Source organism: Passer domesticus, chromosome 6 (assembly GCF_036417665.1).
Source record: "Passer domesticus isolate bPasDom1 chromosome 6, bPasDom1.hap1, whole genome shotgun sequence".
NCBI classification, from domain to species: Eukaryota; Metazoa; Chordata; class Aves; order Passeriformes; family Passeridae; genus Passer; species Passer domesticus.
In genome coordinates this window covers 70,476,448-70,503,366 of record NC_087479.1, presented here as the reverse complement: position 1 = coordinate 70,503,366, position 26,919 = coordinate 70,476,448, and the positions used below count along the sequence as shown (strand labels likewise).

The 26,919-nt window shown below is 51.8% G+C and overlaps 1 protein-coding gene and 1 long non-coding RNA gene across 2 annotated transcripts in view; one reads left to right on the top strand and one right to left on the bottom strand.

The window, feature by feature from the left end:
- LOC135302353 (uncharacterized) overlaps positions 1-20,991 on the bottom strand; it is a 65,169-nt gene extending 44,178 nt beyond the window's left edge. The window contains exons 1-16 of the mRNA XM_064422723.1: positions 20,891-20,991; positions 20,461-20,532; positions 20,039-20,095; positions 19,766-19,837; positions 19,577-19,678; positions 19,309-19,416; positions 18,585-18,656; positions 18,425-18,496; positions 18,236-18,337; positions 17,690-17,806; positions 17,298-17,369; positions 17,138-17,209; positions 16,949-17,050; positions 16,383-16,490; positions 15,655-15,726; positions 15,272-15,289 (exon numbers count right to left, since the gene is read on the bottom strand). Of these exons, the coding sequence (XP_064278793.1) occupies positions 15,272-15,289; positions 15,655-15,726; positions 16,383-16,490; positions 16,949-17,050; positions 17,138-17,209; positions 17,298-17,369; positions 17,690-17,806; positions 18,236-18,337; positions 18,425-18,496; positions 18,585-18,656; positions 19,309-19,416; positions 19,577-19,678; positions 19,766-19,837; positions 20,039-20,095; positions 20,461-20,532; positions 20,891-20,987 (1,315 nt within the window). The 5' untranslated portion in view covers positions 20,988-20,991. The remainder of the gene's footprint in view (positions 1-15,271; positions 15,290-15,654; positions 15,727-16,382; positions 16,491-16,948; positions 17,051-17,137; positions 17,210-17,297; positions 17,370-17,689; positions 17,807-18,235; positions 18,338-18,424; positions 18,497-18,584; positions 18,657-19,308; positions 19,417-19,576; positions 19,679-19,765; positions 19,838-20,038; positions 20,096-20,460; positions 20,533-20,890) is intronic.
- On the top strand, positions 6,609-7,793 carry LOC135302223 (uncharacterized). Its single transcript, XR_010363921.1, has 4 exons — positions 6,609-6,714; positions 6,916-6,987; positions 7,074-7,172; positions 7,631-7,793. It is a non-coding gene; the product is annotated as an uncharacterized LOC135302223 (long non-coding RNA).
- Positions 20,992-26,919: the final 5,928 nt, after the last annotated feature.

Genomic DNA, 26,919 nt, shown 5'->3' with positions numbered 1-26,919 from the left:
AAATCACTTAGGTCAAGACTGATTTGAGAATTACCAGTGATGAACTGAGACCACTTTTTAATTTACTGAGGAGACAAAGCTGTGACATCAATTCTCCTAAAACTCTAACACCTGAAGCTCTTGCAGGCCTTAACAAAGTCATAGAAGCTCTCCAAAGACGACAAGATCATCTCTGTATTCCAGAAAACCTTACTTTTTTGCAATTTTGAGAGGAAAAAATGCAACTTTGTAGCCTCATCTTTTGATGAGACTCTTCTAAGAGAGATCCTTTGTTGATAATAAAATAAGTCTTTCTTCCCTACAAGTTTCCAAAGACTCTTTTTCCAGTTTTAGAGATAATAGCACAAATTGTAATGAAAGCCAGAATAAAATTGTAAGTTTAGCAGGTCAAGAATTTTAGTTTTCTATTTACCATTGGAAAAATAAAATCTTAATTAGGCAATGTAAAATTCTGATGATTTGCAATATGCATTGTTAAATTTTCCAAGTATTTGTTGTGTTCATTACCCAGCTCACAAATTATCGCAAGCAAAATTGAGTTGGAGAGAGAAACCTATGTTAGGCAAAGAAGCTTTGAACGCAATAACTCTTTTCACTAACAAATCTAGCAAAAGGCACAAGTCAGTTGTAACTTAGTTGAACCAAACAACTAAAATTTAAGAATCAGATATTGCAATAGTAGAAGGATCTCCTCAAATTGTTAAGCTTGCTGCTGTAGTTTAGGCTTTTCATCTCTTTCTAAAACCTTTTAATTTAATCACAGATTCTGCTTATGTTGCTAATGTGGTTAAAAGAATAGAAAGATCAGTTCCAAAAGATGGTTTGTTGCTAATGTAGTTAAAAGAATAGAAAGATCAGTTTAAAGAATGTTAATAATGACACTTTATATGGTTGGCTTTCATGTCTTTATACAACTTTGCAATCTAGAACTAATCCATATTTTGTTTCTCACATTAGGTCTCATTCCTTGTTTCCTAGATTTTTAGTGAAAGGAAACGCAGGAGCACAAAACCTGACAATGGTTATTTCAAACACTTTACCAAACATTTTTGAATAAGCAAAACTGAGTCATGCCTTTTTTCACCAAAACGCACAAGCACTTGTGCAAATGTTTCAGATTTCCAAAAGTGAAGCTAAGGCTATCGTCAGTACTTACACTCAGTCAGCTTGTGCAGCCTCCTGTTTCTACAAGAGCAGTCAACCCACAAAGCTTACAAAGCCTGCAGTTATGGCGAACGGATACCACTAAATATCCTTCCTTTGGTACATTTAAAAATATACATGTTTCAGTAGACATGTTCTCTTGCACAGTTTTTACTTCTGCTCACAAAAGTAAAACATGTAATCATGCCTGTCAACCTTTTTTGCAAGCTTTTGCTTCATTAAGTGTACCCCAAGAAGGAAAAACTGACAATAGTTCTGCACATAGATCTCAAAAATTAGCCACATTTTAAAAAATTTAAGTGTTCATCACAACTTTAGTATTCCTCATTCTCCCACAAGTCAAGCAATTATTGAGACAACACATCAAACATTAAAACATATTCTTCATCGACAGAAGGGGGATTAGAGGTCACACCACAGATGAGGTTGAACAAAGCTTTCTATGTTTTGAATTTTTTAAACAGCTCTGTTGCAGAACCCGATCCACCAATTTTTAGGCATTTTTCAAATAATAGACAGATAAAACGGAAAGAAAATCCCCCTGTTTTAATTAGAAACCCTGAGACTGGACAAATTGGAGGTCTTTTTGGCTTAACCACTTGGGGCAAAGGGTGTGCTCCTGTCTCTACAGGTGCAGGAATTAAGTGGGTCCCAGCCAAAAACGTCAAACCGTATCGCACCCCAGAACGTGTTGGCGAGTCCAAGGCCGTGGAAGCGAGTACGCAGACGTGAGCCCAACAGAGGCATCATGGGCCACGCCTGGCATTCCTTGTTCATCCCTGGAACCTGCAAAGTCTGATTTTATGCTATTTATCAATGTGTCAGTTGTGTGTTTCGTAGAATCTTTTTGGCAAAAGTGTGGGTTTTGTTTTGTTACATTATAGATCCCCCTCTACTGGATTTTCAAAGGTGAAATTCTTTTTAAAGGTCAAAAGCAAAGTTTTTAAATTGAGATATATAGGAAGATCTTTTGCCAAAAATATGCTCACTAAAAGGATGGAACGAAATTGAGTGATACACTAGTGTTAGTTGGTTTTAATTGTTTCTTGTAGTGCAAATTTACCTGTAGAACAACTAAAAACAAATGTTTGGGTGACCTTAGCCAAGGCAACAGGCTCAGATATCATATGCTTGTCTAATTCAGAAGCAGAAAACCTGTCCAGTTGGTGTGCCAGTAAAGGATTTGCCTTTGATTGAAAAACAATTTAATAGTAAGCCTAGTGAAATTGACAATGAGAGCAATCCTGTACTGAATTGGAACATTTGGGCCAAGGAACTTCCCAAAGCAGTGTCTGAACCCCAAGAATTAGAAATCCTTGGTTCTTTCACAATGGACTTTTGCCTTACGTTGACAGCTACTGACCCGAAGGCGACCTTCCAAAGTACAATGTTAGTCCCCATTATTTTGCATACAGAAATTCAAGTTTTTAGTGTAGTGATTCAGACAGTTGGGATGTGCTTTCCGAGGCTGACCAATGTCCTTGACAATTGCCAAAAGGATATGGGCTCATTTGTGGAGATAGGGCTTGGCAAGGCTTTCCATCACGCCTTGAAGGTGGCCCATGTAGCATTGGAATGCTCACTGTGATAGCACCTACTGCTAAAGCAGTCATTAAGAAGAAACATAGGGGAACAAGATCCGCTCATCACTATGATGAGAATTGTAAGAGTGATTTCATGCCTTAGAATGATGCTAAAAAGGGTTTCAGCAGGTTTGTTTTTACCCCAAATGGCTTCAGCAAGGGCATTGAAACAATGAGATGGAGTTGAATGTTGGCTGAGTAAAGAAACTAATGCCACATCCACTGTAATCAGTGATATGCTGACAGATGTTTATAGTGTTAGACATGCTACCCTTCAAAACAGAGCAGCAGTGGATTTTCTTTTACTGGCACATGGACACGGTTGTGAGGAATTTGAAGGATTCTGTTGCATGATCCTGTCAGAGCATTCTGAATCCATCCAAACAGCATACAAAAGCTGAAAGATTTGACAGCTCAAATTAAAGAAGATGGTCTGTCATAGTTAGATGATTTGTTCCAAGAATGGAGCTTTGCACCTTGGCTAAGGGAACTCTGTAAGATAGGTCTATACGTGCGGAGTGTTTTGGTGGCCATACTAGTAGTGACACCTTGCAGACTTCTGTGCGACAAATGATGGAGAAAACTATCAAAGAAGTTTTTGTCATACAAGAGAAAAAAGTAGGAAATAGATTCACAGAAAGTTCTCCAAATCTTACAGAGATGGTAGATGAAGGTATAGCCATAGAAAAAGGTTTTGAATTAAAACCTTAGAACAGGCGAGATTTTTTGAACAATGACTTGTAATTGTTATCAGACATGACTTATGCCCTTTGAACCGACTGGACTTTCACAGCATTAAAATTGCTGTGTTGTAATATAGCAATACTTAATGTGAGCAAAAAGGAAGCTTTAAGCAAGTAACAAGCAGATATATTAAAGCTACAAAACGCAAGGGAGTTAATAAAGGAGACAGTTAGGAAAGTTTCTTTTTAGTTGAACCAAGAGGGGGAATTGTGGGAATCCATGAAATCTGAGGGTTTTGGGAAAGCTGCAAAAGGCAAGCCTCAGTGACAGCAGAACTGCAATTACAGCTAAAAAGTAATCATAAGATTTCCCAGCAGAAAAATTGTATAAGAAGTAGGCAAGTAAAGACTTAGAGAGCAATGGTCTATGTATTAACACTTGTCTAAAACAACTCCCTAACCTGCAGAAAAGTCTATCTAGTTGAACGTGAGGAAGTTCTAAGCTAATAATAATGAAGCTCTGTGCATTGTATTTTAAGCAGATATTGTATATCAAATAAGCAAGCATTATTTTAACCAAAGGAATGTGTGCTTATAGTAATTGGATGGAACTAATGTCAATAGGTTTTGGGTTTTGTGATTGGCCAGGAAACTTTTAAAGTAAGTTGCAACATTAAGTTCTTGGTCTGCTGCTTGGGTTGTGAGATGCTTGCATCTTCCCATTGTCATAACCATATAATAAGACTAATGCTGGAAAATGAAACTGCTCAAGGCACATTCCTGAGTAGTACTGTCCTGTTTGTGATTTCTACATAGATCCAGATCCAGCAATAAGGGGCAGCTGTCCAGCTGGGCCCAGCTGTGCCAGCAGCTCCAGCCGTGCTGGGGAGCCTTGCCAGCTCTGGGCCCTGCTGTGCACGAGGGTCCCTGTGTGCCACTGGCAGCTGGGGCCTCAGCCACCTCCTCTCTCCACAGGAGCACCTCTGCAGCTTCACAAGACCGGCCAAAGGCCTCAGTCATGGAGAACTGGACCTGTCATCTTGCATCTCCTTGCCAGTGCCCCTTGTCCCTGCCATGGCTGCATGACCAGCTTATTGCTGGGCACATGCTGCTGCCACCATCACCCAGAACAGGAGCCTCTGTCCCCAGAGGTGCTGGCCCTGGTGTCCAGCCAGGACAGATGCTGTGGCCCTCCTGCCAGGGAAGGGCCTGAGCCCAGCAACATCTTTGGGCTTCAGCTCAGGTGTCTGTGAGCTACCACCAGCACTGGCTGAGCTGATTGTCTGGCACAGCCAGGAGGGGCAGCCAGCAACCACATATAGGACTCCTGAGAAAAAGCGACCCCATTTTGTCTTTGTTTTACATTTTGACATATTAGAAATTTTTAGAAATATTCAGCATTATTTTTCATAGGAAAAAAATCCCCAAATATTTCTTACATTTTTCTATTGTCCTTTAGGATTCTTCAAAATACTTTTCGAATTAGAAAAATTTAGAACACTTTTACACTTGTAGAATAAAAAATAAAATTGCATTTAATTGGTAATATTCGCTCTAAGAAGAATGAAGTCATGACAAGACACCCAGTGTACTGGAGAGGCTCTTTTCTCACTGGAGATTTGTACCTAGTGACAACAACCAACTTAAAACCTTTTCCCTGATATTTTCTGGGATGTCTCACAAGCTCACCTCTCTGTCTTCAGAGGCAAACTTTGAGCATGGTGGGCATCTCCTGCAGTGCAGGAGGGTCTCTGTGTGCCAGCTTCAACTGGGGCCTGAGCCACCTCCTGTCTCAACAGGTGTCCCGGGGGGATGGGGGAGCCCATGCTGAGCATCCCTGGGCTGAGGGCACATTTCCTTCCATGGGACCATCTGGGACTGGACCTCCTCCAGTGGCATGCCCAGGAAAAGAGGGAAGACATCAAGAGCATCTCCAGGGACACAGCCTGACCAGCAATGTCAGCAGGTGAAAAATAAGGTTTTTCTGAGCAATGGAACTCTGATAAAGCAAAACAATCAGGGCAGTCCATTCATACAGATGGGGGCACACTCTGGGGGTACAGCTAAGGCCATGAGGTCACAGAAGGGCTCTGGGGTCACAACAGGCTGAGCTCTCAGCAGGCCCTGAGGTCACAGAGGTGCCAGAGGTGCCAGAGCCCCGTGGTTGCACAGCAGCACAAGGAGCCAGCAGTCAGTCCCTGAGCACAACTGTTGCGGCAGCAGCAGCGGTGGCAGCAGCGGTGCTGAGGTTGGGACAGTGGTGACAGGACAGCGGTGGCAATAAGAGCTGCGGGACTGGCAGAGGGCAAGGCAACATGGCCCTTGCTCTGCGCCTCCTACTCCTGCTGCTCCTGGCCGTGGCCCTGCCTGCCAGGGCTGCCCAGGCTGCTCCGCTGCAAGCGCGGGGAGCAGGTGAGCCGGCAGCCTGGCTGCCCTTTCCCGGGACAGCGCTCCCTGCTCCCTGGGAAGCGCTGGGGATGGTTTTGCCCAGGGCATTAGGGAGGGTTTCCTCTGTGGGAGGGAGAGTGTCCCAAGGGGCCCTGGGTAGCCCCATTTCCCATTCCTGTCCCAGAATCTTACACAGGGCAGGGAAAGAGGGTGGAGAGTGACCAGAGCCAGTTCAGAGCTCCCCAGGCCCCCATGCACCTTTGGCCATGTCCATTCACATCCGGCTTCCACAGCCTTACCCGACGCCCTTGCAGTGCCCGGTTCCCTAAGGCAGAAGGGGATCCCAGCACACACAGAAGTGGTTCTGGTGTTTGCCCCCTTCTAGATTTGGATCACGACTTACATGACTTGGAAGTCCTGGTTAATGACACTTTGAATGTCTTGGAGAATGCTGGAGGCAAGTTCTGCATTTCCGTTTTTACTGGCAGAATAATCAGTGTCCATGTGGATAAAGCTCACTCATGGGCCATTTTTGTTAAGGTTAAGTCAGAGTGGAAAGATTCTAAAAACTTTGCCCTGTTCCCTTCTGGAGCCCTGAGGGATCCCACTGGATCACTGTCAGTGGGAGGAAGGAGCATTTAGCTGTCCATCTTCCTCCTGTGTGCAATGCCAGTGTGTCGTTCCGTGTGCTCTGTGCAGCCACAGAGAGGAGCAGAGAGGGAAGGGGCCAGGCCCAGAGCTGTGCCCCGGGGCTGAGCCTTGTGGGCAGCCTGAGGATCTCCTGCAGTGCCACAGGAGCTCTTCTGTCCTGCCTTTCTTTGCAGCTGAACCTGCTGGTGAAGGTGGTGCAGCTTCCCAGCTCATGTCCATTACTGAGCCTCTGGGCAATGCTGAGGGTAGGTCAAGGCCTTTCCCCTGGGAGAGCTGCCAGCTCAGAGCCCAAAGCTGGGCCAGGGGGGCATCGCTGCAGGTGCCAGCACAGAACCATGCACGTGTGTGCCCGCGCCCTGCGCGATCCCCTCACCGCTCCTGCGGCTAAGCGGTGCCCGTGCAGATCAGCAGAGACGGCAGAAGCTTCTGTGGCTGTTGTGTTACAGATGTGTCTGCAGGGAGGACTTTCCCAGGTCCTTTGGTGGATGTTGCATGCAAGCCCAGCTCCCATCACAGGGGTGAGTAGTTTGTTCCTGCTGACCCCACAGGCTGAGCCCTCGTTTTGTGGGATCCTTTCCTGGGAAACGGAAATATTACTCTTAAGGTCCTCCAAGACGGAAGAAGAAACCTACAGGAGCTCGTACATCCCTGGAGGAATCCAAACATCTGGAAAAACTCCTGCGTGATGTGGAAAGCCAGCGTGGTGGGTGCATTTCCCTTATGCTTCCCCTGGGACTCAGCAGCCGGGGGCATTGGCTGCACATGTGGACACGCCATGCCCGGCACAGCGGGAAGGCATCCATGCACCACAGGCCATGCACACCCTAAGATCCCCTGCTATTTCCCAGTCTCTGTGCACATCTGGAGGGGCCGCTCTGTGCAGGAGAGAGGGCCCTGGAGCAGCTCCAAAACCCTGGCCATTCTCCTTATCCATGTCTTTGACAAGTGTTGCCTGGAGCAGAAGGGCACAGCATAGAGGAATTATGGCATGCAGGCTCAGGGGTTTGGGTACTGAGCAGGCCTGTGCCAAGGGGCAGCAAGGTGCCTGCAGGCCCCAGCTCTGGGGGAAACAGGGAGCGAGAACGTCCTGCCCGTATCCACGGCGCTGCCAGCTCAGCAGTGCAGCTCAGCACAGGCTCATGCTTCCCATTGCTCCCACAGATGCAGCCAGCACCTCAACACATTCTGACATCATCTGGAAAAGCATGAGAAGAGTTTTCTGCTGGGGAACACCTTGTTTGATTAAGTTGATGGCCATTGTGGCTGGTGCGGCACTGTGCCTGATGATGTGCTGTGCAGGAATCTGGTATTGCTGGACGAGAAAATGGTGAGTGTTTTGCGATTCTCCACCTCAAACAGCTTCCTTTAAAGGCTGCTCATAGTCAGGGAACATTCCCAGAGAGTCTGCAGTGGAGTTGTGGCCAGTCCATGATTGTCCAAATAACTCTGCTGAGGCTTCTGCTGCTGCCCAGTGCTTCCAGTGGCCTCTCAATTGCTGGGCCTTGTCCTGGGGAGCCCTCTGGGGCAGCAGCCAGGGCTGGCTTCCACTGAGGCTGCCTGGCCAAGAGCAGCCCCAGGGGCACGGGGCAGAGGCAGAGGGAGGTGGGGAGGAGAAAGAGCAGGGCCGAGGTTGCCCTTGAAAGGCAGAGGCGCTCTGGGGCCCGCTCCTGGCCAGGGACCCTGCCCAGAGCCGTGCCCTGCTGGCCGGGGCCTTGAGGGGCAGCTGTCCAGCTGGGCCCAGCTGTGCCAGCAGCTCCAGTCGTGCTGGGGAGCCTTGCCAGCTCTGGGCCCTGCTGTGCACGAGGGTCCCTGTGTGCCACTGGCAGCTGGGGCCTCGGCCACCTCCTCTCTTCACAGGCACCACCTTGAAGAAAAGCTGAAAGTTGGTGGCTGGTCACGAGACCTCTACAGCCAAAAGAGCAATAGCAGCAGCTCTGAGTCTGATTATGAGTCTGATGAGTGTATATTTGCCCCTCCAACCCCTGTGGTGCTTGGAGGCGACAGGCCCAGCACTCCATGCAGGGCTGAAGGTGGGCAGCCCTAGAACAGGATTTAGAAGTGCTCAAGTTAGCACTCTTGGAGAGCTTCCAAAATCACCTCTTCCCTTTCAATAAAGAGATGGAGCTGTCACCCCAGTCTCTGATGGCAGTAGCAGCAAAGGCCACCTGGCACCAGTACTGGCTGAGCTCCGTGCCCAGGGGCAGCTGGGGATGGGCATGGTGTGGGCAGGCAGGAGCCAGGCAGGGGCTGCTGCGACCAGCGGTGGGGCCCCGAGGGGATGGGGCAGCCCATGCTGAGCGTCCCTGGGCTGAGGGACATTTCCTTCCGTGGGATCATCTGGGCCCAGACCTCCTCCAGTGCCATGCCCAGGAAAAGAGGGAAGCCATCAAGAGTATCTCCAGGGACACAGCCTGACCGGCAATGTCAGCAGGCAAAACAAAGCTTCTCCCTAATTAACACACACTTGATAGGACCTAATTGATGGGCCATCACCAATGCAGGGTGCTGCACAGGGTCTGCTGCTCTCAGCCAGGGCCAGAAGGAAGGGAAGGGAAGGGAAGGGAAGGGAAGGGAAGGGAAGGGAAGGGAAGGGAAGGGAAGGGAAGGGAAGGGAAGGGAAGGGAAGGGAAGGGAAGGGAAGGGAAGGGAAGGGAAGGGAAGGGAAGGGAAGGGAAGGGAAGGGAAGGGAAGGGAAGGGAAGGGAAGGGAAGGGAAGGGAAGGGAAGGGAAGGGAAGGGAAGGGAAGGGAAGGGAAGGGAAGGGAAGGGAAGGGCTGTGTGGCCTCAGGGTCCGACAGGGCTGGATAGCAGCCCCAGAGACACAACAACCCAGGTGCAACCAGACTTTATTTCCAGGTCGAAACACTCGGCACAGCTGGCCTGGACTTCCCTGTAGGACACGTGGGGGCTTTGCAGTCCCCCGTAAGGTGCACGAGGGGCTGGGGTCCCTTGCAGCACATCCAGGGATATTTTAGGTTTCCTCTGAGGCATGGAGGGCACTGGGGTCCACTTCAAGTCATGCAAGGGATTTGGAATCCTGTGTGAGGCATGCAGAGGGTTTGGGATCTCTCCCAAGGTGTGCAGTGAAATAAATGGGCAGGAGATCTTTCTCCTTTTTAATGCCTTTATTAAGAAGAATCAGCTCAGGTGGGGAGAAATTGACAGGTCGTGCCCTCGCCGCCGTTGCTCCCAGGCGTGGCACGAAGAAGGAGGATGATGCAGTTTTGTCCGCTGGTCTGCAGACAGAGCTGGGGACTCTATCCTCACAGGAGAGTCGTGGAGTTGTAGCTTGTTTGTTTAAAAACCCGGGGTGTCTCTTTAATCAGTTTCTTTTCAGGTTAGGGTGAGAAAATAAAAAGGTCCAAGCAGGTACGGGACTATGCTCCCATCCTTAGACGTCACTTAAGTCACTTGTTGGCTCGTGATTTTAGGGGTTTTTCTTGTAAAAACTGTAAAAACCCAAGGCGCACTGCATTTCTTATTTGCATACTGGCTCTGATGTCACTCCTATTTTCTTTACCTCGGAGGGGTCTGTCCTGGTGTCTTTTTTTTTGGTAAGTGGCCAGCATCAGGGAAACAATCAGTTAATCACCAGCCATTAACAGGTATTCGAAGAGCTTTTCTTTGGCAGCGAACCTAAAGGAGTCTGACCGGTTTGACTTGCTTTTTTTTTTTTTTTAACTCTGAAACTAAAAAAAATACAATATTCTATTCATAACAGTTACCAGAGAAACTAAACCAAGACCTCACTCCCCCCAGCGTGTTTCACCGTTCACTCACACCCACACACACACACAAGCACGCACATCCAGACGTGATAACCATACACAATCACAGTTCAAACCAACGCTCCGCCAGCTGCTCTGTCAGCTGGGGACCCCCCACCACCGGCCTCTCCCTGGCAGACGATTGCTTGCAAACTGCTTGTGCAAAACTACACACAAAGACGTCTCTTATGTGATTTATCAGTAGCCAACCCTAAAAAAAGGAAAGGAATACATACCACTTCTGTCCATCAGCTTGGAGACAGAGGAGCTCCTTAGTCTAGGTTTCCTGAATTCCCTGGTCTGCTCCTGGTGTTATGAGTAAAAAAGTTATCTGTAGCTATGATATTTTATTAAAAATCCTTTCCTAGGATTTTTCCCCTCCTGAGGAGCTGAGGGCCTCAGGAAAGAAATGTAAACAATAACTAGCTGCTGCTATGGAATGCAACAGGTGCATCTTCCATTGGTCCATGTGGATTGTTTTCACTTGATGACCAATCACAGTCAACTGTGTTGAGCCTGTGAGCAGTCACAAGATTTTTGTTATGCATTCCATTCTGTTCTTCTTCTTTGTAGCCTTCTGGTCATTTTTTCCTCTCTGTTGTTTTAGTATAGTTTTAATGTACTATTTTAATAGAATATATAATAAATCAGCCTTCTGAAATGGAGTCAACCCTCGTGTCTCCACACCTGGTGTGTTCGCCCCCACAAATTATCCACTTTTTTTTAAGGCTGCAAAGTTAAACAGGTTGGGCCAGTTGCTGAGAGTTGAAATGTTGACTATTTGTTGTTGCCAGCTTCATGTTGCAATCACCTCTTGTTAATAGTTTTTCTTCAATTACCTGTTAATGGTTAGAAATCAAGCGCAATTGTCCCCCTGCTGCTTCCCAGGAGCCTGAAGGTAGCAGGGGGAGGTGACATCAGAGCTAGTATGCAGATGAGAATGCATTTCACCACAGTTTGCAATTTTCCAGGAAAAAAAAAACTAAAAACAAGAAGCCAACATGGAATTATGAAACCTAAGTAATGTCTAAAGATGAGGAACTTAATCCAGTATCTGCTAAGATCCTTTTTACTCCTCACCCTAACCTGAAAGGATGTCAGCTAGGAAGAGGACCTGGAATGTTAGACCAAAGAAGCGGAATTCCCACTACTCCCTAGAGGATGGAAGCCCCAGCTCTGCCTGCATACCAGCGGACACAGCTGCATCATCCTCCTCCTCCGTGCCACTCCTGGGAGCAGCGGGGGTGCGGGCGACCTGTCGTTTTCACAACCTGAGCTGAATTTTTTAATAAAGGCATTAAAAAGGAGAAAGATCTCCTGCCCTATTTATGACACTGGTATTGTCCTTCATAGCAAGAAGCTTCAGAAATTTGCATTTTCCTATGCCCTTTGTACCTTGGCAGAGGTTTCTTAAGTAAAAGGTTAAAATTCAACACATAATTCTACAATTTAAAATATAAATGCTTAGTCCATATTGCTAACTTAATTGAACCCCCCCAAAAAAATCCATTTCAACAGCAGCCCCGGCCTGGCTTCTGCCTGCCCACACCGTGGCCATCCACGGCTCCTCCTGGGCATGGAGCTCAGTCAGTGCTGGTGCTGGGTGGGCTTTGCTGCTGCTGCCACCTGGACACTGGGGTGACCACTTGTCCTAGGTTGCAGTATAAACATGGATTCTATTCCCATCCTCAAGAGCTGCTGAAACCAGGAGGGGCATTGTTTCTTCCTTATCATCCTGTTAATGGGCCCATCAATGTCTTGCCACATGAGTCAGAGATAACTCCCTCCCAGAGCCATTTCTGTTTCATGGCTAATCAAGGACCCACAGCATGAGGCAGAATGATATCAGCCCACTGTGAGATGCTCTGCCCATGGGGGAGGAGCTAAGCATCCCCAGCTGGATATAATCTGGGTTTTGGGACACAACAAGCAGTCTTTCCACTGGATTCCCAGAGGAACCGTCGCCTTTACCCACTGCTTTTCCAGAGGATGAGAGCTACCAGATTGTTTCTACAGGATCACCACTTCCACAAGTCCATTTCATCTGGACTGCTACCACCACCCTAACTAGCAGGGTGTCAGCAGGCTGTATTCTGAGCCTGTCAGTGGTTTTTCTTTTGTATTATTGCATGTGTTTTGATTTTTTTCCCTTTTTCTAATAAATTGTATTTCTGACTTGGAGTCTCTCACTGGTTTTGCTTTCCAACCAGAACAAAGATCCTTCTCTTTATTTAAACAGAAGAATAGGCCATTGCCTAACCTGCAAGCCGGGGGGGTGGGGGGGGTGTCACCTTCAGTGATTCCTAGAGGGCAAGGCGAGGGGGCTCAGGGGCAGAGGGAGGGATGTGTTGGCCTCAGGAAGGGCTGGAGGGTGCTAGGCTGGTCCTGGGGTCCCTAGAGGTACTCGAGTTGGCTGGGATGGGACAGACAAAGATAAAAAAAGGGATGAAGGCAGCTTGGGGAGGCCCATGCGGAGAGCAGGTGGCAGTGGGATCTACAGGGTAAAAGGAGGTTCCCTCGTAGACGGTTGTTCTGGGGTCCTCTTCACAAAAGACTTGAGAGGGCTGTCTGGGCTGTTCCTGCTGCTGGAGGAGCTGCTCACGCTGTCTGGTGTGAGGTGCAGCCACCGTCTTCCAACTCCTGTCCAGAGGTGCTCCTGTGCAGAGAGGAGGTGGCTGAGGCCCCAGCTGCCAGTGGCACACAGGGACCCTCGTGCACAGCAGGGCCCAGAGCTGGCAAGGCTCCCCAGCACGGCTGGAGCTGCTGGCACAGCTGGGCCCAGCTGGACAGCTGCCCCTCAAGGCCCCGGCCAGCAGGGCACGGCTCTGGGCAGGGTCCCTGGCCAGGAGCGGGCCCCAGAGCGCCTCTGCCTTTCAAGGGCAACCTCGGCCCTGCTCTTTCTCCTCCCCACCTCCCTCTGCCTCTGCCCTGTGCCCCTGGGGCTGCTCTTGGCCAGGCAGCCTCAGTGGGAGCCAGCACTGGCTGCAGCCCCAGCGGGGCCCCCAGGACAAGGCCCAGCAATTGAGAGGCCAATGGAAGCACTGGGCAGCAGCAGAACCCTCAGCAGAGTTATTTGGACAATCATGGACTGGCCACAACTCCACTGCAGCCTCAATGGGAATGTTCCCTGTCCACGCTGGACTTTGAAAAGAAGCTGTTGGAGGGGGCAGGCAATAAAACACTCACTGTTTTCTGTTCCAGGAATACCAGATTCCAATGCAGAACAACATGAAGACAAGCTCCAAATAAAGCATGCCTGCCAGACACCCTAGCCAGCAGCCGGTTCCCTGACAGAAACCCCTTCCGAGGTCATCCTGGGCATTGGGAACAGGTCTTGTGGTGCCGGCTGCATCTGTGGGAGCAATGGGGAGCGTGAGCCCGTGCTGTGCTGCACTGCTGAGCTGGCAGCACGGTGGATATGGGCAGGACGTTCTCTGTTTCCCCCAGAGCTGGGGCCTGCAGGCACCTTGCCGGCCCTTGGCACAGGCTGTGCCAGCCAACAAAGCCCAGCAGGCCGGGAGGAGAGCCCGGGGGCAGCGCAGCTGCTTGGGCAGTGGCTGCTGCCAGGGACACGGGCCAAAGCCATCCCTGAGCAGCCACTGCCAGCCCTGGCCCTCCCTGCCCCGTGACAGCTCCCCCAGCCCCAGGGGACAGGCTCAGGCCCTGTCAGGACCCAGCGCAGCCCCTGCCCAGTCAGGAGCCAGGGCTGGCTCTGGCCCTGGGCTGGCGGCAGGGCTCCCGCTCGGGGCTGCTCCTGTGCCTTGGGCCTCTGGGAACTCAGGGCCAGCTCCGCAGCAGCTGCAGCGCCAGGGACGTTGCTGCACCAGTCCCGTTTCCCCGGGGCTCTGAACCAGCTCCAGAGGCCTGGAAGCCGAGGCGCCTCCAGCTTTGGCTGCTGCCGGGCTGAGCAAGGGCAGGCCCTGGGGGAAGAGCTGCTGCCACACAGCCCCGGCCAGGGCTGAGCCCGGCACAGCAATTACCTGCTGTGCCTGTGCCCGTGTCTGGCTTTGCCTTCCTTCCTGCAGCTAGGGCTGCCAATGAGCCACTGCTTCTCCCTGGGTGCTCATCCTTCTGCACAGCCTTTTGGTCCATCACTTGAAAAAGGGAAAAAGGGACAACTGGATCAAATGGAAACACTGCCCACTGGGGAGGTGGCACCTTCAGGAGGCAATGCTTGTCTAAGTCACAGGTAAAGATCAGGAAAAAGCCCAGGTAATTGTGGCTGGGCCAGTGCACTCCCTTATGCAAACAGCTGCACCTCCTGATCTTCTCAGAGACTGGGAAATGGCAGGGGATCTCAGGCCCACAGTACAGTTGGGGCACCCTATCAGCTAATGCTAAATTCCATCCTGCAGAGGCTGGGGAGGAATTGCAGCAAGGCCAGGCTGGGAAACAGCCCTGCAGGGCGTGAAAGCAGCAGCGGGGCAGCGAGGCTGCCATGGATCCCTTCCTGCTGTGCCGGGCACGGCGTGTCCAGATGTGCAGCCAAAGCCCCCGGCTGCTGAGTCCCAGGGGAAGCACGAGGGAAACGCACCCACCTTGCCCTCCGGGTGCTTCCTTCTGTGTTTCTGTCAGGAATTCATCTGCCTCATGAGACTTTTTGGCTGCAGTATCTTGAGTCTTCCCTTTTGGAGGACCTTAAGAGAAAGTAGTTCCATTTCCCAGGAATGGATCCCACAAAAGCAGTGCTCAACTTGTGGGGTCAGCAGGGACACACTACTCACCCCTGCCATGGGAGCTGGGTTGGGGCCAAGCATCCAGCCCTGGAGCTGGAGAAGTCCTCCCCGCAGACACACCTGTAACTCAACAGCCACAGAAGCTTCTGCCATCTCTGCTGATCTGCACGGGCACCACTGAGCCGCAGCAGCGGTGAGGGGATCGTGCAGGGCGCGGGCACACACGTGCATGGTTCTGTGCTGGCACCTGCAGCGCTGCCTCCCTGGCCCAGCTTTGGGCTCTGAGCTGGCAGCTCTCCCAGGGGAAAGGCCTTGACCTACCCTCAGCATCTCCCAGACCCTCAGTCCTGGATGTGGGACCTTCACCGGCAGGTTCAGCTGCAAAGAAAGGCAGGACAGAAGAGCTCCTGTGACATTGCAGGAGATCCTCAGGCTGCCCACAAGGCTCAGCCCCAGGGCACAGCCCTGGGCCCGGCCCCTTCCCTCTCTGCTCTTCTCTTTGACTGCACAGAGCACACGGAAGGACACACTGGCACAGCACACGGGAGGAGGACTGAAAGATCAATGTTCCTTCCTCCCACTGACAGTGATCCTGTGGGATCCCTCAGGGATCCAGAAGGGAGCAGGGAAAGATTCTCAGAATCCTTCAGCCCTTACATAATGTTAAGGGAAATGGTTTATAAATGAGCTTTTGTTGCACTGATCCTGATTATTCACTCAGGAAAGGCAGAATGAAAACTTGCCTCCAGCATCCTCCAGGAACTTCAAACCATCCTTCATCAGGACTTCCTGAAAACCCATGTCACGATTCCAGTCTAAAAGGGAGCAGAGATCAGAACCATATCTGTGGCATGCTGGGAACCCCTAATGCGACAGGGAAAAGGGCACTGCAAGGGGGTCGTGTAAGGCTATGGGACCCAGATGGGAATGGACATGGCCAAAGGTGCACAGGGGCCTGGGGAGTTCTGGGCTGGCTCCTGATCACTCTCCACACTCTTTCCCTGCCCTCAGCAACATCCCTGGGAGGGGTGGCTGGAGTAGCCCAGGGCCCCGGGGTTCTCTCGCTCAAACTCACAGAAAATCCTCCCTAAAGCCCTGGGGAAAACTGCAGCAGGCAGTGACACAGCTATCCATCCCTCCCTCCTACAGTCCCTCCTGTCCTCCTTCTGCTGGGAGAGCTCCCAGATCCCAAGGGCAAACAGCCAGGCCCTCTCAGGACACACTGGAGCCTTGCTCTCCCCCTCTGTCCTTTCCCCACCGTGGACACCCCGTGCAGTCACTGCCAGGTTTCAGGACATGTCTCCCAAGGAGGGACCCCAGCAGGACTGCTCAGTACCCGAGTGCCCTGAGCCTGCTCGGGATAATTCCCCTGGGCTGTGCCGCTATAGTCCAGGCTGTGCCCGCACTGCCAAGCAGCAGAGAGGGCAGCTCAAGCCTCAGCAGGGCTCAGGCCCAGAGGCACAGCAATTACCTCCTGTGCCTGTGCCTGGCATGGCCTCCCTTCCTGCAGCAGAGGCTGGCATGGAGCCCCTGCTTCCTCCGGGAAATGATTCTTTCTCCACTGGCTCTACTTTCATTTCTGGAGAATGGAAAAGAGACAGCTGGATCAGATGGAAACATTCCTGACTGGGAATGGGGAAAGGGACAATTTCACGAGGCATCACTTGTGAAAGGAATGGATAAGGATCAGAAAACAACCAGGATTTTGGGACAACCCAAGGCTGCTTCCTTCCCCAAACAGCCCCAACATGTGATCTGCCTGGACACCAGGAAATTGCAGGGGATCTGAGCGTGGGCATGGCCTGTGGTGCAATTGGGGCTGTCTCTCAGCTGATGCCAAATGCCTTCCTGCAGAGGCTGGGCAGAAGCTGCAGCCAGGCCAGGCTGGGAAACAGCCCTGCAGGGTGTGAAAGCAGCAGCGGGGCAGCGAGGCTGCCATGGATCCCTTCCCGCGGTGCCAGGCACGGCGTGTCCAGATGTGCAGCCAAAGCCCCCGGCTCCTGTGTGCCAGGGGAAGCATGAGGGAAATGCACCCACCTTGTCTCGTCTGCAGACGTTCCTTCAGCATTTGCCACATGATTTCTAATGGGTCCCGGAATTTCTTGCCTGCCATGTCTTTGGTCTCTCCTGTCAGAGGACCTTAAGAGAAAGTAGTTCCATTTCCCAGGAATGGACCCCACAAAAGCAGGGCTCAGCCTGAGGGGTCAGCAGGGACACACTACTCACCCCTGTGATGGGAGCTGGGCTTTTGTGCAGCATCCAAGGTAGGAGTTGGTGAGGTCCTCCCTGCAGACACGCCTGTAACACAACAGCCACAGAAGCTTCTGTCACCTGCTTCTTACCAGACAGTCAAACATTACGCCTTGGTGGGACAGTGAGAACATACCTGCAGAATGCTCGGAGGGCTTCACAACTTCAGAGAGCCAGGCTAATGGAGAATCCTTCCCAGCATCCCAATCTGGAAGCAAACCAAGATGAGAACTGTTTCCATTGTGTGCCAGGGCTGGCTCTGGCCCTGGGCTAGCAGCAGGGCTCCCGCTCGGAGCTGCTCCTGTGCCTTGGGCCTCTGGGCACTCAGGGCCAGCTCCGCAGCAGCTGCAGCGCCAGGGACGTTGCTGTACCAGTCCCGTTTCCCCGGGGGCTCTGAACCAGCTCCAGAGGCCTGGAAGCCGAGGCGCCTCCAGCTTTGGCTGCTGCCGGGTCGGGCAAGGGCAGGCCCTGGGGGAAGAGCTGCTGCCACACAGCCCCGGCCAGGGCTGAGCCTGGCACAGCAATTACCTGCTGTGCCTGTGCCCCTGTCTGCCATCGCCTTCTTTCCTGCAGCAGGGGCTGGCACTGAAGATGGAGTGCTTCCTTCAGGAAATGCCACCTTCCACTGAAGCACTATGTCCATCTCTTGACAAAGGAAGGGAGACAGCTGCATCAGATGGAGCTGTTCCCCACTTGGGTGGTGGCATCAGAGGTAATATTTGTGAAATTTATGGAGCAGGAAAATGGCCAGATTACAGTGACATGATGAGAGCACTTCCACCACCAAACAGCCACCCTTTTCCTAATCTGCAGGGCTGGATATAGTGGGGGATCTCAGGGTGTGTTACAGTTTGGGCTGCCTGTGAGTTGATGCCAAATGCCTTCCTACAGAGGCTGGGCAGAAGCTGCAGCCAGGCCAGGCTGGGAAACAGCCCTGCAGGGCGTGAAAGCAGCAGCGGGGCAGCGAGGCTGCCATGGATCCCTTCCTGCTGTGCCGGGCACGGCGTGTCCAGATGTGCAGCCAAAGCCCCCGGCTGCTGAGTCCCAGGGGAAACATGAGGCAAATGCACCCACCTTGTCTTGTCTGCAGACGTTCCTTCAGCTCTTGCCTCATCTGTTTGGATGGTTCCAGGGATATCGTATCTGTTGTATCTTGGATTTTCCCTGTTGGAGTACCTTAGAGAATAATATTTCCATTTCCCAGGAATGGATCCCACAAAAGCCAGGCTCAGCCTTTGAGGTCAGCAGGGACACACTACTCACCACTGTGATGGGAGCTGGGCTTGAGTGCAACATCCAAGGTAGGAGCTGGAGAAGTCCTCCCTGTAGACACATCTGTAACACAACAGCCACAGCAGCTTCTGTCACCTGCTTCCTGCCCGCTTGTTTACAATTCTTCCTTGGTGGCACACTGAGAACATACCTGCAGGAGGCTCCAAGGGCTTCAAAACTTTATTCATCCAAGCTGATGGAGAAGCCTTCCCAGACACCTCATCTAGAACGGAACACAGATGAGAACACTTGCCAGGGTGTGCTGGGATCCCCTTCTGCCACAGGGAACTGGGCACTGCAAGGGGGTCGGGTAAGGCCGTGGGAGCCAGATGTGAATGGACATGGCCAAAGGTGCACAGGGGCCTGGGGAGCTCTGGGCTGCCTCCTGGTCACTTTCCACACTCTTTCCCTGCCCTCAGCAACATCCCTGGGATGGGTGACTGGAGCAGCGCAGGGCCCCGGTGTTCTCTCCCTCAGACACAGAGGAAATCCTCTCTAAAACCCCGGGGAAAACTGCAGCAGGCAGTGACACAGCTATCCATCCCTCCCTCTGTCCCTCCTGCCCTCCTTCTGTGGGGAGACCCCCCAGATCCCAAGGGCAAACAGCCAGGCCCTCTCAGGACACACTGCAGCCTTGCTCTCCCCCTCTGTCCTTTCCCCACCCTGGGCACCCTGTGCAGTCACTGCCAGGTTTCAAGACATGTCTCCCATGGAGGGACCCCAGCAGGACTGCTCAGTACCCGAGTGCCCTGAGCCCGCTCGGGATAATTCCCCTGGGCTGTGCCGGTCCAATCCAGGCTGTGCCCGCACTGCCAGGCAGCAGAGAGGGCAGCTCAAGCCTCAGCAGGGCTCAGGCCCAGAGGCACAGCAATTACCTCCTGTGCCTGTGCCTGGCATGGCCTCCCTTCCTGGAGCAGAGGCTGGTACGGAATCACTGCTTCCTCCGGGAAATGCTTCTTTCTCCACTGGCTCTACTTTCATTTCTGGAGAATGAAAAAGAGACAGCTGGATCAGATGGAAACATTCCTCATTGGGAATGGGCCATGGATCCCATCCCGCTGTGCCGGGAAACATGCGTTCAGATGTGCACCCAAAGCCCCCGGCTGCTGAGTCCCAGGGGAAGCATGAGGCAAATGCACCCACCTTGTCCTCCCTGCAGCATTTTCTTCAGCACTTGCCTCGTCTGTTTGGATGGGTCCAGGGATATATTCTCTGTTGTGTCTTGCATCTTCCTCTTTGGAGGAACTTAGAGAAAAATATTTCCATTTCCCAGGAATGCATCCCACAAAAGCAGTGCTCAACTTGTGGGGTCAGCAGGGACACACTACTCACCCCTGCCATGGGGGCTGGTCTTGTTGGCAATAACCACCAAAGGACGTATGAATCTCCTCCCTGCAGACACACCTGTAACTCAACAGCCACAGAAGCTTCTGCCATCTCTGCTGATCTGCACGGGCAGAACTGAGCTGCAGGAGCGGTGAGGGGATCGTGCAGGGCGCGGGCACACATGTGCATGGTTCTGTGCTGGCACCTGCAGCGATGCCTCCCTGGCCCAGCTTTGGGCTCTGAGCTGGCAGCTCTCCCAGGGGAAAGGCCTTGACCTACCCTCAGCATTGCCCAGAGCCTCAGTCCTGGATGTGGGACCTTCACCGGCAGGTTCAGCTGCAAAGAAAGGCAGGACAGAAGAGCTCCTGTGGCACTGCAGGAGATCCTCAGGCTGCCCACAAGGCTCAGCCCCGGGGCACAGCCCTGGGCCCGGCCCCTTCCCTCTCTGCTCTTCTCTTTGACTGCACAGAGCACACGGAAGGACACACTGGCATTGCACACGGGAGGAAGATTGAAAGCTAAATGCTCCTTCCTCCCAATGACAGTGATCCTGTGGGATCCCTCAGGGCTCCAGAAGGGAGCAGGGCAAGGTTTCCAGATTCTTTCAACCTTAAGATTATGTTAAGGGAAATGGTTTATAAATGAGCTTTTGTTGCATTGATCCTGATTATTCACTCAGGAAAGACAGAATGAAAACTTGCCTCCAGCATCCTCAAAGAACTTCAAACCATCCTTCATCAGGACTTCCTGAAAACCCATGTCACGATTCCAGTCTAAAAGGGAGCAGAGATCAGAACCATTTCCATGGTGTGCTGGGATCCCCTTCTGCCACAGGGAACTGGGCAATGCAGGGGTGTTGGGTAAGGCTGTGGGAGCCAGATGTGAATGGACATGGCCAAAGCTGCACAGGGGCCTGTGGAGCTCTGGGCTGGCTCCTTGTCACTCTCCAACCTCTTTGCAGGCCCTTTGCAACATCTCCGGAGGGGTGGCTGGAGTAGCCCAGGGCCCGTGGGGTCTCTCTCCCTCCCAAAGAGGAAACCCTCCCTAAAGCCCTGGGCAAAACCATTCCCAGCGCTTCCCAGGGAGCAGGGAGTGCTGTGCCGGGAAAGGGCAGCCAGGCTGCCGGCTCACCTGCTCTCCGCGCTTGCAGCGGAGCAGCCTGGGCAGCCCTGGCAGGCAGGGCCACGGCCAGGAGCAGCAAGAGTAGGAGGCGCAGAGCAAGGGCCATGCTGCCTTGTCCTCCGCCAGTCCCACAGCTCTTGCTGCCACCGCTGTCCCGACACCGCTGTCCCAACGTCAGCACCGCTGCTGCCACCGCCGCTGCTGCCGCAACAGTTGTGCTCAAGGACTGACTGCTGGCTCCTTGTGCTGCTGTGCAACCACGGGGTCTGGCACCTCTGTGACCTCAGGGCCTGCTGTGAGCTCAGCCTCCTGTGACCCCAGAGCCTGCTGTGACCTCATGGCCTCAGCTGTACCCCCAGAGTGTGCGCCCATCCGCATGAATGGACTGCCCTGATTGTAAATGTTTTGCTTCATCAAAGGGCCATTGCTCAGCAAAACCTTTCTTTTGCCTGCTGACGTTGCCGGTCAGGCTGCGTCCCTCAAGATGCTCTTATTGTTGCAGTTCAAATTTATTTTATTGATTCCATTTCAAGTCTTGTTTAAGGGCTCTGTTGTGCCCCATATTTTCCTGACTTGGTTCACCTGTGGGTTTTACCCTCCCTACAAACTGTCCCTCGTGCACTTCCCCACCCCTTGTTCCAGCTCTTTCCCTGCCTGTCAAGGCAACCCAGCCCCTTGGTTCCCAAATCTTTGGGCAATCCATGACTGCAATTCCCCTGTGGAATTCCCATACTCCTGGAAACCCCATTGGCCCTTGTGACCCATCCTCTCCACCCTCCTACCCCAATTGGCCCCAGACACTTATTGTAATCCCCTCACTCCTCTCCTGAGGATTCCCTATTGGTTCATTGTTTGCATCCACCCCATGACTTGTATGTGTACAAAACCCCTTGGGCAGTACAGCTAGGGGCTTCTCATCCTGTTCTATTCGCCTGGACTAAGGTGTTCCTTGCGGAACCTGAAGACAGGGAGCCTCCTCCTTTCTCCTGTGCTTCGTCCCTGTCGTGGCTTGTGTCTGGCACTGGAGAGCAAGTGGCACTAAAGGTTCTGCCTCTGGTAAATCCCCATAGCGAGGCAGTTCCCGACTCCTGCCGTAGTGCCGGAGTTCTAAGAGCTAGCCCAGGTTCCAGCACTCACTTCACTAATGTACCGAATGCCCCTTCTTCAGTGCCTGCTCTGGTGCTCTGCCAGCTCACACAGCAGAGTGTGATTCACATACTGCAGCCCAGAGTCAGGTTGTTGCAACATTGAAATGGGTGCGGTTGGAAGGATGGCTGGGCATAAATCACTACAGAACTAAAGCAAATGTGTGCACTGTCCCAGGCTGGACTTGAATAGGCACAGGAATTGTGGAAAGATGAGGACAAGATAGCAGAGAACAATGGAAACACCAGCTGAAAAGGAGGACATGCTGAAGGAGTTATTTGTGCACATTTGGGGCTATATTTTTCTTGGGTGCAAAACAAAATCAAAAGTTCCTAAATGCCCAAAAGATGAGAACTGTGTCTGGTAAATAGATATGATTCATGCTGACAAATTTGAAAGAGTAATCAATATTAATAAAGTAATTAATATTTGGAAATAATAAAACAGTTAAAGGTGTAATGCCAAGCAAGAAAGGGAGAGGAGGGTTTATCCCTCTCCCTACAGGTCTCCTGCAGCTGTTCAGAACAGGAAGAAGCAAGAGATAACAATGACTGAATTTAGTTGGAAGAGAGGAGAATTTGGTTGGACACCAGGAAAATGTTGATTATATGAGATCCACTGCTTTAATGTTAGAACACAATATTGGCTTATACTGTAGCAGCTTGGTGCGCATGTGTAATCCAAAAGATGAACTCCAGGACATGGAGGAAGAGGAGAGGCTTTCCTCAAAGAAGATCCCCAAAGAGTGGTACAACTTACTTAAAGAAGTGTGGAGCATGAGTGGTAAAGGTGATGATGAGGGCGGTGATACAAGTGTGACGAATCAAAAATGGGAGGAGATGGTAATGACATACAGCATAAAAAGGGGAATTTTGTCTTGACAAGCTAGTCCGTGAGGTGACGGGGGGTCCAAAAGCCCTGCACTCCATACCCCACGCATACCCCGCATGGTTAGTTTTGCTTATACGCTATTATCAGGACCAAATTGTTTGTAATTTAAACCAAATTATATAGTCAGTGTTTCGAGTTTATTCAATTGTATATATATTAAGCTACATAATTAAAATTGCGGTTTTATTTAATTTTGTTTGGGTTTGTTTTTTTGGTTTTTTTGATTGGAAAATTTGGCAAATATAACATGTGGAATGTCCTCCACAGCAGAGTGTCAGACCTCTGGATCTTTTTAAACAATTTTATCAAGGTGGAACTGTGGCAGCTTCCGCTGGTGCCTCTGGAGGACCTTGAACAAAGAACCCCTGAGCTTTTCTACCCTTCCAGGTGAAGTGTGATAGTCTGGGGTCTTCCTGCTGTGTCCGAGTGCCGGGCCACTGGCTGGCACCACAGGTCCCCAGACACTCTGCTGAGGCATCCCTCTCTTAGAGTCAAGTTTAGTCTGTCACATTTGGCTTTTCTCTCTGATCCACTGCCAGGACCAAAGATCACACGGTCGTGAGGATGTAAAAATGCCTGTGCCTTCTGGAACATTGCTGTTGCGTGACAGCCCTGCAGGCAGAGCGGGCAGCTGTAGGGACACTGACTCATTTCCCTGGGGCCAGCCGTGCTGCATCCATCGAGCTGCTGGGTGTTGGTGCTCGTTGGGACGCGGCCCGGCCCGGCACCACGGGAGTTAGGAAGGGTCTTGAAGAAATCCCCACGCATTAAAGCAGACGATTTAGCCTGGGATTTTAAGTTGTTTCTCAGTTAACCTTATAAAAGGCCAAAACAAGTCTCCTATGAATTCTGTCCCTGTCAAGTTCAGTTCTGCCCCGAAATCCCCTCAGCATTCTCAGGGCAGTGGCAGGAGCCGGGTGCTGGCCCGCAGCCCCGCTGGCCGGGGAGAGCATGGCCCAGAGCGAGCCCCTGCTGCCCGGGATGGCCACAGGCCCGGGGGAGCCTGGCGGGCAACGCCAGGGCCCTGTCCAGGGCTCCTGGGGCTCCTCTGGCATCTGTTCCATCCCCTCGGGCGCTGAGCGGTGCCCGTCCCGCGGGGCTGTCTGTGCCCGGCCCCAAAAGAGGCAGGGCCGGGGCTGTGGCCCCGGGCTGGCAGTGCCGCCTGCCCGGCGCTCAGCACCGCCCGTGCCGTGCCGGTGCAGCGTGACCCGGCGGGGCAGCTCCACCTCAGCGCCTCGCCACCGCCATCCCGGCACGGCGGCTGGCCCTGGGCCGCAGCAGCCCCGAGCCGCACGGTTCCGGGAGGGACTGCCGGAGGTCCCCATCCCCTGCGTGCCTCAGCAGACACTCCAGCCCCACTGCATGCAGCAGGAGGGACACAAAGCACCTGCACGCTTACGAGAGTCCACAGCCCTTTCTACATGTGAAATGAGACCCCAGAACCGTGACATGTGCTACAGGAGAGATCCCAGCACCCTGCACACCTTGGGAGAGATCCCAAACCCTCTGCATGCCTCACACAGGATTCCAAATCCCTTGCACGACTTGAAGGGGACCCCAGTGGCCTCCATGCCTCAGAGGAAACCTAAAATATCCCTAGGTGTGCCACGAGGGACCCCACCCCCTCGTGCAGCTTAGGGGGACTCCAAAGCCCCCACGTGCCCTACAGGGAAGTCCAGGCTAGCTATGCCGAGTGTTTCGACCTGGAAATAAAGTCTGGTTGCACCTGGGTTGTTGTGTCTCTGGGGCTGCTATCCAGCCCTGTCGGACCCTGAGGCCACACAGCCCTTCCCTTCCCTTCCCTTCCCTTCCCTTCCCTTCCCTTCCCTTCCCTTCCCTTCCCTTCCCTTCCCTTCCCTTCCCTTCCCTTCCCTTCCCTTCCCTTCCCTTCCCTTCCCTTCCCTTCCCTTCCCTTCCCTTCCCTTCCCTTCCCTTCCCTTCCCTTCCCTTCCCTTCCTTCTGGCCCTGGCTGAGAGCAGCAGACCCTGTGCAGCACCCTGCATTGGTGATGGCCCATCAATTAGGTCCTATCAAGTGTGTGTTAATTAGGGAGGAGCTTTGTTTTGCCTGCTGACATTGCTGTTCCCTGGAGATGCTCTTGATGGCTTCCCTCTTTTCTTGGGCATGGCACTGGAGGAGGTCTGGGCCCAGATGATCCCACGGAAGGAAATGTCCCTCAGCCCAGGGACGCTCAGCATGGGCTGCCCCATCCCCTCGGGGCCCCACCGCTGGTCACAGTGAAGCCATATGCAGAATAAATAGACTCCACTGTCGCCCTGGTTTTTAATGTTCTGTCCTGGATTAGGGTAAATCTGGGAGAAAACCTCCAAAGGGGCCCCCCCAGAAAGCAACCCCACATGGCCCCTTCCCCCCAGCGGGTCGGGAAGGATTTCTTGGAGAGAAGTGGAAAGAACCTGTTTATTTGACAGGCAAAACACCCCCAGCACACAAAATGAACAATACCAGATGACAATGCTTTCACCCATCTGAAAAGGATGACAAATTCAGAAAGTCTTTCCTGGCAGTGGTGGCTCTGCTGTCGCTCCCTCCGGCGCAGGGGATAGCTGCTGCAGCCACAGGATGTAAACTCTCGGTGTTTCCCAGGTCCCAGTCTGGAGCAGGTGTGAGTGGTTCGAAAAAGGGAAAGGAAAAACAGTCCAGGGAAAAATCTGGACTGCTTAGCTAAACTAACAAGCAGAAGCCAAAAAGCAAAAGTAAAGCAGGAGCACAGCAGAAGCAAGAGCAAAGCAAGCAACAGAAAGCAAAGCAAAAAGCAAAAGCTGCACTATGTACTGCGCCGTCTGTCTGTCCTGCCAGCCGTGGGGGAGCAGGCTGATAACAAACCAAAACAAACCTTGCTCTTCAGAGCCAGTCGTGAAGGCACAGTACGTAATATCCAGCATTAACAGAACACACGACTGGGGATGCAAGCATCATAACCTCACCCTAGGACAAGTTCTTCTCAGCCTTCTGATATTATACATTCTTGTAACAAACTTTCTCACACACTTTATGCAAATAACTTATTGTTATGCATTCTTTTCTGCAGGAGGAGAAATTTGATGGACTGTTGGTTTGTCCAGTGTCATTGGAGAGGTGGCACTTTCATCCTCCAATCCACTCTCACTTTTGGAAATCTGTAAATGTTGGAGTCAGAAATTCAACTGCCCTCTTTTTTACCTTGGAGAGATGCATGTCTGTGTTTTATTTCATGTCCTATAGCGACACTCCACAACCTGATGTAGTTATGAAGTGGGTATGTGTGTCAGGGCCTGGCACAAGCGAGATGGCTCTTGTGAACACTTGTGCCCCGAGCCCTGGTCCGAGCCACATCTTTGTTCACAAACATGTTCCATATGCAATACATTACACAATCTCTTCATGCACATTCACCCCCTGGCCCCGCCTGTCCTCCCCTCACATGGCGATGAGATCCACGCCCTCCTGGGCACACGTTGTTTCCTGTGGTGGTCACACTGGGGTCTTTGCTGGTCTCTGAGGCCGAAGGCTGTGGTCTTCTTCATGACTGAACTTTTGAACTTTTCTCCTTTCTGCATGCACTGTGGTCCCCTGGTGCTTATCTGAGTACGTCTGTTGGTTTGGATCAGCTTGGAGACAGAGGAGCTCCTTAGTCTAGGCTTCCTGCATTCCCTGGTCTGCTCCTGGTGTTATGAGTAAAAAAGTTATCTGTAGCTATGATATTTTATTAAAAATCCTTTCCTAGGATTTTTCCCCTCCTGAGGAGCTGAGGGCCTCAGGAAAGAAATGTAAACAATAACTAGCTGCTGCTATGGAATGCAACAGGTGCATCTTCCATTGGTCCATGTGGATTGTTTTCACTTGATGACCAATCACAGTCAACTGTGTTGAGCCTGTGAGCAGTCACAAGATTTTTGTTATGCATTCCATTCTGTTCTTCTTCTTTGTAGCCTTCTGGTCATTTTTTCCTCTCTGTTGTTTTAGTATAGTTTTAATCTACTATTTTAATAGAATATATAATA